This window comes from Macrotis lagotis, chromosome 7, assembly GCF_037893015.1.
Source record: "Macrotis lagotis isolate mMagLag1 chromosome 7, bilby.v1.9.chrom.fasta, whole genome shotgun sequence".
NCBI lineage: Eukaryota > Metazoa > Chordata > Mammalia > Peramelemorphia > Peramelidae > Macrotis > Macrotis lagotis.
The window spans coordinates 62,406,950-62,421,569 of NC_133664.1; the positions used below are offsets into that span (position 1 = coordinate 62,406,950).

Here is a 14,620-nt window from a genome sequence, read left to right on the forward strand (position 1 = left end):
CTAAACTGCTGTTCTCTAGACCTTTGACCAGGTTATCCTCTATGCTTGAATCCTTCTTCCTCATGATTTCTATCTCACAGAATACTTCACTGCTTGGGTACATCTTCCTTAGCTGTTGGCTCTCAATCCCCTTCCTATTCCTCTCAGATGTCACTTTATATTTATTTCACATATATTTGCATATACTAGGATTATACAAGATTTGAGGGTAGGCATTGATTTCTTCTTATCTTTGCCTAGTTTATTGCATTCAACTAGTTTGTTGTGGTTTGTTTATCCTTCATTTTCATAGAATACCATAACATCAGGGAGATGATCCCATAACAAGCACATAAATTGGATTTGAGTGAGGGGGGGCTGTGCTAACTCAGCAGCCTCACTTTCTCCTCCAGAGCCATCTAGGTCCAGTGGCCAAATATGGATCAGAATGACTTGAGACGACCTTGGATGCAAAGCAATCAGGGTTAACTGACTTGCCCAAAGTTACACAGCTAGTAAGTAGCAAGTATCTGAGGGTGGATTCAAACTCCCATCCTCCTGGCTCCAAGACCATTGCTCTATCCTCTGTACCACCTAGCTGCCCCCTTTCAACTAGCAGACACTCAATAAATGCTTGACTTGAACTGAAACTCTATCTGATGCACCTCAGACCTTCCTCTCCTCTTCACCTTATGTGGGTCCCAGTGTCTCCCTCAGAATGTCCATTTCATTAAACCATTATCTCAACCCATAACAGACTCTCCTTCATTCTCTGAACATAAATTCCTTTGAAAATCACAGGACTGATGAGGACCCTTCCTTGAGTCAGGAAGAGATGTGCTAAAAATACAGTTGTGGGGTCAACTCACTTGACTTCTCTCTGCTTCAATTTCCTCCTTTATAAAAAGGAGATAATAATACAAGTACTTCCCTTAGAGAACTAGTATGTGTTTCAAATGAAGGCAAAATAATGGTTACTATAATAATAAGATCAGAGATGCAAACCTGATAGAAATCCTAGAAATCTTGTCTAATTCTCTCATTTAGATGAGAAAAGGGAAGAACAGAAAGGTTAAGAAATTTTTCTCCATCACACAGGTAGCAGACTCAGAATTTGACCTTGTTCTACAATCTAGCAATCCTTCTATTTCCCCACATGCATCTCATTTATATAACATCTCCCATAATATGCTGCAACTTGTTTATATCCATCAGGAGTGTCTGCCCTACAAAATTTTTGGTTCTAGTCTGAATTTTTAGAGATTGTTTAGAGATTGGTGTTCATAGCATTATCAGGTTGAGATTTATTCTTAAAAGGTGGCTAGTCATGTTAACTTTTTTTTTTTGGATTTTCTAAGGCAATGGAGTTAAGTGGCTTGCCCAAGGCCACACGGCTAGGTAATTATTAAGTGTCTGAGGCCACATTTGAACTCAGGTCCTTCTGACTCCAAGGCCAGTACTCTATCCACTGCACCACCTAGCTGCCCTAGGTTAACTCTTAATATTGACTTTTAAGAAGTCCTACCTGATACCTGTTAAATTCAATCTACAGATTCTAGATACTATATACAATCCTCTTCTACTGCTCTCTGTAGAAAGAAATGTTCTTATTGTTTATATTTCAAGTTCATAATGATAAGAAAGAAAATATTTTTAAGATGAATAGGTGAGGATATTGAGAGTGTTTTGGAATTTTCCAGAGGAAATCCAGTCTCTCTCCTTTGACTTAAATCTCATTACATTTGCTAATTTGCTAGATATTAAACTTGAAAAAAAATCAGATCCATATATTAATCCCTAAGAATCTCTTATTGTGCATACTGAATCTCAGTAAACTAAGAAGGATAATCTTAGATTACAATAGAATTAACTAGCTAATCAGGCAGAAAAATGTAATACCCTCACTATCCTCACTTTGCCATAAAGTGGTGTGATGGTTGTTGCTTTAAAGCTGTATTTGAATATGTTCATGACACTATAGAAAGGTCATACATGGCATGAGCAAACAGACTAGGGGAGGGGGGGCAACTGCATTTGAACAATCTCAGGTTTCCCAGCTCCCAGAATGAAGGAAAGTGAAGTCTTAAGATTTAGAGGACCTTCTCTCTAATCTGTAGCCCAAATATTATTATGATAAGATAATATGATCCTTCAAAATAATGACACCATCAACTTTTTATTTTAAAATAATTTTGAAAATTAAATATAGATTAAGAAATAGTCATAGATGGGTGGGGCAGTGTGGATAGAGCACTAGCCCTGGAGTCAGGAAGATCTGAGTTCAAATTTGGCATCAGACACAATAATTACTTAGCTGTGTGACCTTGGGGAAGTCACTTATGCCCACAAAAACCTTAAAAAAATAGTCATAGAAAACCCATTTGGGTTCAGAATATTAAGGAAAAATGGTAGGTAAACATTAGCTAAGAAAGAAAAATTCAAAAATTGATGTACAAAATATATTCTCTTGGAAGCTGATTTAGTAATAAGGTTTCCATAACACAAAATTCTAATAATCTCTCTACATATGATAACTGATTTTATCATTCCTGCCAATAATAAAGGTATCTGGGTTAGCAGTAGGAGGGTAAAGGATTATGGATTAAAAACTGGAAGGGATCTCACAGATCAACTACTCCACTCTATTTTTTAGACAAAAAAACTGAGGTCCAAGAAGATGAAGAAATATTGTCCATGGTCAGGGAAAAGTTCATCAGCTGACCCTTACCCCCTAAATGCCTCTTTGAGTCTTATTAAAACTTCACAACAAAGGGGCAGCTAAGGTGGTACAGGGGATAGAGCACCAGTCCTGGAGTCAGGAGGACCTGAGTTCAAATTCAACCTCAGACACTTAATAATTACCTAGCCGTGTGGCCTTGGGCAAGCCACTTAACCCCACTGCCTTGCAAAAATGACCTAAAACTTCAAAACAATTTACAGTGACCTAGAGCACCTATTCTGTGGCTGTGGAATGGATGATGGGAGTTGAAATGAATTTCCACCTCAATCTAAGTATAAGGAAATCCTGGGTGACTTCCTTCCTATTCAGAAGAAAGTGCTTAGGTGCTTGGGGAAAGGGGGAACAAAAAGGAACTTTCCTCTGCTAACTGCATGCCATAATGAATCTAAATAACAAGAGTTGAAAAAATGATGATCTAAATTACTGACTAATCTGACAAAACAATCATAAATGTCCTTTTGAGAAAGAAGAACCTAGCCTGAACAGCTCAATGGAGAAAGTTAGAGGCAGTGGGTATGTTAAAGAACCTGGAAGAATGACTTCCTTACATTGAATGTAACACCCCGCCCCATTAAAGATTTTTTGGAAGGACACAGATGAACTACAAAGCATGAAAAGGCAAGGATTGATTGTATTGTTAGAGTGAGTACCCATATATAAGACCATAAATCCATTAGAAGTATAGGAGGAGGCTATACGGTTTTCCTAGGTCTTAATTTTTGCTGTTGTTCAGGCATTCAAACATGACTGACCCTTTATGACCCCATTTGGAGTCTTCTTGGCAAAAATATTGGAGTGATTTGCCAATTCCCTCTCCAGTTCATTTTACAGATGAAACTGAAGCAAACAATATGAAGTATCTTGCAGCTATTAAGTGTCTAAGACCAGTAGGCATTATTATTATTCCTATTTTATAACTGATGGCACTGAGGTAGACACAGGGTAAGTAATTTGCTCAGGGTCACATAGCTAGTAAGTGTCTAAGACTAGGAGGCACTATTATTATTTCCATTTTATAACTGATAATACTGAGGTAGACACAGGACAAGTAACTTGCTCAGTCACACAGCTACTAGGTGTTGGAGACAGAATTTGAATTTAGGTCTTCCTAACTCCTGGGAAAGCCTTTATCCACTGCTGCCACCAAGTTGTCTTAGATACCTTTGATTTAATCAATGGCAACCAAAGGTACTATTGTCGTTCCTGCTTTGTTCTTGAAAAGGATCAATGATATCACGAGGGTGATGTCTTTATTTTGGAGTGACTTGGATTTAAGTGAGGCCGAGCCATGTAAAGTCATGAATCTCACTCTTTCTCCAGAATCATTTAAGTCCAGTGGCAAGTCCTAGGCCAGGATTACTGGCAATGGCCCAAGGTGCAGTGGGTCACTTGGTCTTTCTAGAGTAAGGTCTTTCCCAGGTCTCAATTTATTAAGCAATGACCTTACAAAGACTAAAGGCTAGGTAAAACCAGAGACAAAAGATGGCCTTGTTTACATCACAAAAATATCAGTCTGGGAGGGGAAAGACCCTGAGTTTCCAGTAGAAAAACATCAAAGCTATAAACAAGTCTTAGACTTGTTGATCAAAGGTATAAACTAAGTGGGGGAAAGTACTTAATGTGGGTGGAGTGAAGTTGATTAGTTGAAAGAATGAGACATAATTCTAGGCCTAGGTAATTCAGTTAATTAAGTTTCAGGACTACATCGAGGAGGCAAAGCCTTATGCAGCCGAGAAAGAGAAGTGAGGCCAGAGGCACTGTTAGAGGCTCCTCCTCTTTATAGCCTCCTTCCCCAAGCCTCCTGGACCAGATTAGGAAAGTCTGAATGATTTCTTATTTCTATCAGCTATGTCTCTTAGCTGAAAGCAGGATCTGCATTGGGAGTACAGAGACACATTGAAGACAAACGATTTTGCTGAAAAAAGTAGCTACAGGACTCTTCAAAGACACTTAACTCACCATTCTCAGATCCCAGTAGACACTATCCCTAAGGGAAAGGAGGGAAGGACTTCCAGTCGCAAAGGGCCACGAATTGTTCTCTTACAACTTGAACTCTCCTCTCTGAGCCTGAGCCCACTTTCTACTACCATCTGTATATACTTGGAGGAAAGTATGCCCCAGACTTGGGAGAAGAAGTGGGGAGGATTTCTGTAATATCTATCCTCACTAGATCTATTTAGTATCATTTTCCTTCTTTTTTTAAAAAAGTAATTAAATATGACTGGCTAATCATCACTGGGGCGCATTAGATGAAGGCTCATGAGCAATAATCCAACAAACCAAAAAAAAAAAAAAAACCCAAAGCCTCAACTCCTAAGGGTTGAAGTACCTATCAATCCTCTAGAGACCTAACCTACCAGCACTAGTAGAAGTTGGTGAGTGATTCCAGAGCGGGTGCTATACTTATACTAATAATTTTAAATCAATGATATAATGATAAAATAGCTCTGGAGTGGTACCCTTACTTATACTGAACATCTCAGATCAGCAGTATAAAGGTCTACTTCAGTATCAAAGTGACAAGTCATAAGAACTAGAATGAAACAAGATAAGGTTTTTTTTTTTAGGTTTTTGCAAGGAAAATGGGGTTAAGTAGCTTGTCCAAGGCCACACAGCTAGATAGTTATTAACTGTCTGATGCCGGATTTGAATTCAGGTCCTCCTGATTCCAGGGCCGATGTTCTATCCACTGTGCCACCTAGCCACCCCCAAGATAAGGTTTTACAGATCATCTAGTCTAACCCTCTCATTTTATGAATAAAGAAACAAAAGATTTGGAGAGGTTTAGTCACTTGCCCACTGCCACCTAGATAAGACTTGAACCCCAGGTTCTTCCTCTCTAAATACAATTCTTTCCACTATATCAATTCAACAAAATTTAGTTGCATAAATATTTATTAGTTTAGCACCTACTATATGTAAGACACAATGTTATTATGTAGATTATCACTAATTGCCTTATAATTACCATATCATAATATATAAATGCCCAGAAGGCTATAGACCCAAAGAAATGAAACAAAGTATGGGAAAAGAATAAAGCTTTCTCTGTTGGATAAGAAGAAACCACACATCAACTGCTATCAAAAATAAAGACTCAAAGAAGTAATTCCCTCAAAACAAAAGGAATCTATTCTACAATATGCTTTAGAAACAGCTTCCTATTTAAGATTGACTATCTTGTGTTGAAGAAAGCAGACAAGCTAACATAACCAGTGAATCTTTCATGTTGGGGGACTATGCTGTGAAAAGAGGTTGAAATGACAAAAGAGTGAACATAAATAGAAGGGCGATGAACAAAAGGAGTGAGAGAATAAGAATCTACCAGTATTGTCCAAGGGAGAAAGATATCATGCACTACAGAAAGGAGTAGTGCAGGAATATGATGCTTTAGTACAGTGAAAAGATGGCACCTAGAATTTCACTGGTAAAGGAAGTTCCTGAATGAGGAAACTCCCCTCTACCAATGTAGAGCAGCACTTTCTTTGGAACTTGGAGCCTTAGAGAGCTGATCAATTCATTGAGAGATCAGGGGGCTTACTAAAGAGGTATCCTGGACATACAAATTTATATCAAGAATATCTCAAACACAGGATTTAAACCTAGCTCTTCCTGACTCTAGGGCCAGCTCTCCATTCATGGTGCCATTCTGTTCTGTCATGGCCTAAATGAAGTACCCAGATGTAACTGAGTGACTGAGTCAAAAATGTCCTGAACTTAAGTCAGGAAGAGCTGAGTTCAAATCCTGATTCATATACTTACTTGCTATCTTACCCCATACCAGTCACTTATTTTTCCCAATCTCAATTTCTTCATTTGGGAATAAGATAATGTACCTGCCTTATAGGGTAGTTGTGAGGATCAGATGCAATAATACATGTAAAGTACTTCGGCAACCTTAAAATGTAAATGTTAGATATGAAATATTCCTCATGATCATTTAATTTCTTTGATCTTATTCCATGTTTAACAAAGAACTTTCTGATTAGGGTCAGTTAGGGTTATGCAGTGACTTGAATATGGAACCTAGGGATCAGGAAGGGTTGAGTTCAAATCAATCTTCGGTTCCTTACTAGCTATGTGACCCTGGGTAAGTCACTTAAACCTCTCTGTCTCCAGTTTCCTCATCTGTCAAATGGTGATAATGGCACCTACGTCTCTGGGTTGCTGTGAGGATCAAATGAGAAGACAATTGTTAAAATGCTGAGCACAGTGGCTGGTACATACATAACTACTATTATTATAAATTATAATTACTGATTCCATTTCCCATGAGTCTTTATACAAGAAAAGGGGTGGTTTAGATAGCAGACATGCATTTACCTGACTCCTGGCAGGTGTATCTGCCACTATAAATCAATGTATTGATTAACTTAATTATCATAGGGTTTGATTGCTACTAGATTAGTCAAAAAATGCAGATTTGGAAGGAAAAGACTAGGCCCTGGAATTCTGGCAACTTAACTGAAATGGAATTCCCCTGGAGACACACCTACCCTATAGGCTCCTCTGATAGAAGCAATGGCATCACATAGTTGCTTAAAGAAGCTTTTTCTCATTGTGTTCTCATTCTGCAATTCAAATGCAAATGAAATTATTAGCACATCCTAACCACAACTAGCAGCATAATGTTCATAATATACAACTGTTACTCACCTTATTCCTTATTTTTTTTTTTTTAGTTTTTGCAAGGCAATGGGGTTAAGTGGCTTGCCCAAGGCCACACAGCTAGATAATTATTAAGTGTCTGAAGTCAGATTTGAACTCAGGTATTCCTGACTCCAGGGCTGGTGCTCTATCTACTGCACCACCAAGCTACCCCTACTCACCTTATTCCAATCAAGTGAAAGCATTTAATTGAAATCACTTTTCTACATATTGTTCTTTATCTTACATCTATTTCCAATATATTCAATTCAAAATTATATATAATCCAAGAAGATAGGGATTATATAGGTAAAAAAGTCTACAGGTAATTCTAAAATTTCATTCTGGGCAATAGTTTAAACTTTCTTCTCTAAATCTCTTGATAGAGTTGCTATCAAGCAAGATCCCTCTGAATCATATCCTTTCCTTGCCCCTGTCCCTTCTGGAAGAGGAACCAAACACAGTAAATTTGTTTAGCAAGAAGAACAGAGGGCCTACATCTCATAGCCTATACCAAGAGAAGCCAAAATGGGTATAGGATTTTTCAATTATTTTTTTATTTATTTAAGGCAATGAGTTTAAGTGACTTGCCCAAGGTCACACAGCTAGTTAATTATTGGGTGTCTGAAGTCATATTTGAACTCAGGTCCTCTTGACTCCAGGGCCAGTGCTCTTTTCTACTGCACCACCTAGCTGCCCAGGGTATAGGATTTAAACATAAAAGTTGATAACTTAAACAGATTAGGAGAAAAAGGAAGAATTTATCTGGATCTATGGAGCAAGGAGTAGTTTATTACCATATAAGAGATAGAGAACAATGTAAAATACAAAATAGATAATTTGGATATATTAAATTGAAAGTTTTTACACAAATAAAACCAATGCAACTAAGATTAGAAAGAATTCAGAAAGCTGGGAAACAATTTTTATAACTAGTATTTCTGAAAAAGAATTCATTTCTAAAATATAAAGAAAACTAAGTCAAATTTATTTGAATTCCCCAATTTATGTCATTCCCCAAATGATAAATGGGCAAAGAATTTATGAATAGGCAGTTTTCAGTTGAAGAAAATAAAACTTGCTAGTCATATGAAATCATTATTGATTAGAGAAATGCAAATTAAAACAACTTTGAGGTACCATCTCAGGACTATCATATTGACTAAAATGACAAAAAATGATAAATGTTGGAGGGGATGTGGAAAAACTGGGCCATTAATACACTGTTGGTGGAGTTCTGAACTGATCCAACTTTTCCGGAGAGCAATTTGAAACTATGCCCAAAGGGCTATAAAACTGTATGTACCATTTGATCCAGTCATACCACTACTAGGTCTGTATCCCAAAGAGATCCAAAAAAAAGGGAAAAGGATCTATTTTGTAGAAATATATTTATAGCAGCTCTTTTTGTAGTGGCAAAGAATTGGAAATTGAGGGAATGTTCATCAGTTGGGGAATGACTAGTTTATTGTATATCAATGTGATGGAGTACTATTTTTCTGTAAGAAATCTCGAATGGGGGGCGGCTAGGTGGCATAGTGGATAAAGCACTGGCCTTGGAGTCAGGAGTCCCTGGGTTCAAAACCAGTCTCAGACACTTAATAATGACCTAGCTGTGTGGCCTTGGCCAAGCCACTTAACCCCATTTGCCTTGCAAAAACCTAAAATAAAAAAATCTTGAATGGGCTAACTTCAGAAAAGCTTGGAAAGACGTGCATGAACTGAGACTGAGTAAAGTGTACAGAACTAGGAGAAGATTGTACCCATTAACAGCAACATCGTGAGATGATCAACTATGATGCACTTAGCTCCTCTCAGCAGTTCAGTGATCAAGGACAATTCTTAAAGACTGATGATGGAAAATGACATCCACAAACAGAAAAAAAAAAAGTTATGGAGTCTGAATGTAGATCAAAGTATACTATTTTTACTTTACAAAATTGTTTTATGTTTTCCCCCCCTTAGTTCTGATTCTTCTTCTTTTATAACATGACTAATATGGAAATGTTAAGCATGATCTACACATATAACCTATTTCAAATTGCTCACTATCATGGGAAGGGAGGAAGGTAGAAAAATGTGGAACTCAAAAGCTTAATAAAAGATGAATGTTAGGGGCAGCTAGGTGGCATAGTGGATAAAGCACTGGCCTTGGAGTCAGGAGTACCTGGGTTCAAATCTGGTCTCAGACACTTAATAATTACCTAGCTGTGTGGCCTTGGGCAAGCCACTTAACCCCATTTGCCTTGCAAAAAAAAAAAACCTAAAAAAAAAGTCACAAAGATGAATGTTGAAAATTATCTTTATATATTTATATTTGCATAATTGAAAAATAAAATAACATTTAAAAAGAGAAAGGAAAACAGGAAATCAGAGGTTTGAATAACTCATAAATTGCATAAGCAACTTCTGAATAATCAAAAATTTGATTATATCTGATTTTATTATAATTGCAACTGCATTAAAAATAAAATGATCAAGAATCTTATTCCAATTCAATCCAATTCTAATTCAAAATGGCAACTAATTTCTGGCTACTCTTTGTTCTAAATTTGTGAAGCCAAGATCTTGGAAAGTCTCTCAAAGGATAGTCATCATTTCTCTCTCTGAATCTAGTCCAAGTCATGGGAGGTCATCTCAAATTGCAGAACAGAGACTGCATATGTGCAAAGCAATCTGTTATCCTTATTTGATTAATTTATTAGAGCACTAAATAAACAAATAACCAACAAGACCAACTCATCTACTCAGAATAGGGATTGATTAGAATTGTACCTTTTCATGAAGAGCTACTATTTCTTGAATAATCATATCTAGTTTTTTAAAGAGGTTCATAGATTCTTCTCTCAGGCGGTCTTCAAACTGCATCTCAAGATATGATTTGAGGTTCTTAAAATCATGTTGAAGGAAATGAACAATCTAAAAGAATTAAATTGTGTATTATTAGAATGTAGATAAGAATATCTCTAGAAAAGACTTTAAAGTAAACCAACTAGGTTTTTGCTACACTGTTCCCTCATTCCAGGATCCTAGGACCTGGAGCGACCTATTGCAACAATAACAATAATAATTAAGGTTTCCAAATCACTTGGAAATATATTTTATTCTATCATCACAACAAGCATGGATGCTCTCCTCATTCACATTTTATAAGTGAGGATGCTGAGATAGAGAGGTTAAGTCACCTTCCTGATTCTAAGAGATATATCACTCCCTGTCTCCCATAATGATATAATTATTGAATCATAAGATTATGAATTAGACCTGGAGGAGACCTTAGAGGTCATTTAGTTCAATTCTTTCATTTTTACAGACAAGGAAACTGAGGTCCAGAGAGGTTAAGTGACTTGCTCCAGGTTACAAAGGCAAATAAATGCCAGTAGGATATGAACCCAGGATGTAATTGCATAGCACTGTTTAAGCACAGATGTGTGTGTGTGTGTGTGTGTGTGTGTGTGTGTGAAAGACAGACAGACAGACACACACACACACACACACACACATACACAAACAGTTGCAGAGAGAGAGAGAGAGACAGAGACAGGGACAGAGAAAGAAAGATATACATAGACACCAAGAAAGACATGGAGACAAAGAGCCAGACAGGGAGAGAATTCAGTCCTGATTTCATATTATCCTCATCTATTTCTCAGTTCACTCTCACTACTAGACTAAAGAGATTGATCCTTGGTTTAAAGGTCAAAATTGACCCAATAGCCTTCTACAGGAACTTGATATAATGACTTTTTTTTTACCTTGTTTACCTCCCCACTGAAATACCGGGGGGGGGAGAAAAATATTAAGAGAGTGAGTTTGGGATCCACTGGAAGAGTTTCAAGGATTGAGTTTCAGTATATTGGCCTATGGATTTACAGCCTGGGCCTAGACTGAAGGATCTGGGATGAGTCCCAGTTAACCATGTTTCAAGAGGGAGCAGAACCAAGAAGACATTGTCCACATTAACAACAATATTTTTGAGTTGATCAACCTTGATGGATGCAGCTCCTTTCAGCAGTTCAGAGAGCTAGGACAACCCCTGGGAGACCTGTTATAGACAATGCTATCCACATCCAGACAAAGAAAAACAAAGCAAAACAAAAAAAAAAAACCCTTCTCTTTTGTTTTTCTTTCCTTTCTCATGGTTTTCTTTCTTTTCCCTTAGTCACAGAAAATGACTAATCAGTAGACATGTTAAACATAAATGTACATGTATAATGTTCACTATTGAGGGGAGGGGGATGGAAAGAGAGGGTGGAAGGAAATTATGGATCTTATAAATATGTGCATGCATGTAGGTGAATGTTGAAAAACTTTTATAACAAATAATTGCAAAAATAAAATAATATCATTTGGAAAAATGTTTCATGGAATTTTGAAAAAAATGTGCAAAATTATAGTAATTCTTCTGTAGGAATGGGGATTGCAAAGGAGACATAACTGAAAGGGACCTTAGAGATCATTAAGTCCGTCTTTCATTTTGCAGACAGGGAGACTGACATCCAGGGAAATTAAGTAACTTGCTTAAGAGTTAGCAAATAGCAGATACAGGATCAGATCCCCGACTTCACATTCAGTGATCTTTCCACTTGTTGGCAACATTTCATAAGACATTTGATCAACAAGAAATAGGAATTTCATTGCTTCAGTGGATTCATGACTTCAGCAATGTGTTCTAAAATAACCTTTATGGATTTTGGTTAGCCATGTTAAGTTCCAGTTATAAATGTGTTTTTCACTCTTCTTCAAATAACATGTATACAAATAGGCATTTTAAGTACGTCTTGGGCAATGATTCAATCAACAACCATTAATTAATCACCTACTGTGTGAAGTATTACTAATATAAGTACAAAGAATGAAATAATTCCTAATCTCAATCTCTTCTAATGAGGAAGAAAAAAAGTACATATACAATCATACAAAGAAAAAAACATAAAAATACAAATAAATCAAAAATAGTTAAATATAAGAGAGTTGGGGAGGGAAGTAAATCAGGTAACTCCCAGGAGCTCAGTTTTCTTCATCTTTAAAATGAAGGAGATAGGAGTATATATCCACTTCAAACTTTAGAGCTATAATCCATAGATATATGTATATACATATGAATTTGCTTCAGGTTCAGTCTTTTTTTCCCCCCTGCATATAATTGAGTAAATTTCCACAAATGTATAACACATTCCAGGGAGGAAAAACAAGACTGATAGATACTTCATTGCATAAATTAGCATATATTAATATTAATGGGATATTTCTCCTTTCAGAACTAACAGTCAAATTAATATTTATAGTCAGTCTAAAATTGTATGAAGACATATTAGTCATTTATGGTCAGTCTAAAACTGTATGAGGGCAAATTCTCTCACTATGTCACTATCACTGTGAAAGCAAAAAAGAGCCCACAGAGCATTAAGAACTATATATTATATATATAATATATGTTTGGGTATATGTATATATTCATATGTACATCTATACACATATATGTTATATAGGATGAATATGCACCTATATACACAAACCTATGTATATTATATATTTCTGTATATGTGTGCATACATAATATACATATTTGATAGATTTTGAGCTCTAATCTGTCTCCTTCCTCCTCTCCCAACTCCACATAAAAGAAGGTTAACATTTTACAAAAGTATATCTGTGATGAAATAACCATCACTCTGGTTTAATTAAGGCTACCAAGAGATGCTGAATGACATTAAAAGAAAAAAACAGTATATTTCAAGAAACACAAAATTAATTTCAATAATATACAAACTAAGATAATAAGGATCTGAAAGTATTGAAATAATTTAAAAGAAAGTCAAGATATTACCTTGACTAGTTTTTGTGTTGCATTACTTAGCTCTCTTAGTTCCAAAATTTCACTGACATCTGTTTGAGTAGCACGATCTGTTGTGAAATAGCCTATTTTTAAATCATCTGAAAGGAACACCCTGAAGGAAAGACAAACAAGCAATCAATATAGTGACTATTGCTTTATATAAAATGTGGACTGTTGAAAAAGGATGTGTACCTTTTTTTGTAAGCAAAATTAAATTTTAAATGTATCAGGAAGAGAAACATTCTCAAACACAAGAGCCTCATCATTATATGGATCCAGTGTTCTCAAGACCTTATCTCCCTGAAGCACAAGCTCTAGAAAGCCAGACTAGGCAGAATGTCATAAGAGACCATCTGCTGTCCAAGGACCACATTAGATAAGTAGGAAGAGGCTTAAACAGGTTCAAGAAAATTCAAAAAATATTTAATGCCCATCAGATGCCTACTGTTGTGCTAAGCATTTAGAATGCAAAAAAGAAGGGAAAAAAAAACAATCCTTGCCCTCATGGAGCTATAATCTAATGGGGAAGACATCATACAAACCAATATTTACAAAGTAAACTATATAACAAGATAAATAGGAAATAACAGAAAAAAGACACTGGAATTAAGAGGGGTATGAGCAGGCTCCTTGAAGGAGTTGGGATTTTAATTGGGACTTATAGGAAGCCAGGGAAGCAGTAGTTGGAGTAGAGGGGAGAGAACATATGCAGAATACAAGGGATAGCCAGAGAGAATACTGGGAGCTGAAAGATGTATTTTGTTTCTGAACAGAGATGTATTTTTTGTTTCTGAGTAGGCCAGAGTCATTAGATCAAAGAGAATGTGTTGGGGAGTAAGGTGTAAGAAGATTGGAAAGGTCTGAAAAGCTAGGTTATGAAGGGTTTTGAATGCCAAACAGAACATTTCATATTTGCTCTTGGAGACAATAATAAGCCACTGGAGTTTATTGAATATGGAGGTGATTAACTATTTGGCTATAGCAATTTGGGAAATAAACAAATAGAAAATGGTCCTTGATCCATCTCACCTCTATCAGATAGGTTAAAATGACAGAGTGGGGAAATGACAAATGTTGGAGGGTATGTGGAAAAAACTGGAATACTAAATACATTGTTGGTGGAACTGTGAACTGATCCAACCACTTTACTGAGCAATCTGGAATTATGCCCAAGACTTGTAAAACTATGCACCCTTTGATCATGCAATAGCACTATTAGGTCTGTTTCCCAAGGTGATTAGGGAAAAACCTACAGAGTACAGAAGCCATGTGTTCTAAAATATGTATAATAGCTGTCTTAGGAGAAAAGAACTGAAAGTTGAGGGGATATCCATCAACTGGGGAATGGTTAAATAAGTTGTGATCTATGAATGCAAAGGAATATAATTGTGCTGTAAGAAATGACAAGCAGATTA

At 36.4% G+C, this 14,620-nt stretch overlaps 1 protein-coding gene across 3 annotated transcripts in view; it reads right to left on the reverse strand.

The window, feature by feature from the left end:
• Positions 1 to 14,620, reverse strand: part of C7H10orf67 (chromosome 7 C10orf67 homolog) — a 142,027-nt gene that overhangs the window by 105,937 nt on the left and 21,470 nt on the right. For 2 of the 3 annotated variants that reach the window (XM_074192992.1, XM_074192994.1), the window contains exons 2-4: positions 13,197 to 13,317; positions 10,142 to 10,285; positions 7,216 to 7,290 (exon numbers count right to left, since the gene is read on the reverse strand). In XM_074192992.1, the coding sequence (XP_074049093.1) occupies positions 7,216 to 7,290; positions 10,142 to 10,285; positions 13,197 to 13,317 (340 nt within the window). The remainder of the gene's footprint in view (positions 1 to 7,215; positions 7,291 to 10,141; positions 10,286 to 13,196; positions 13,318 to 14,620) is intronic. The other variant, XM_074192993.1, reaches the window with a different exon arrangement.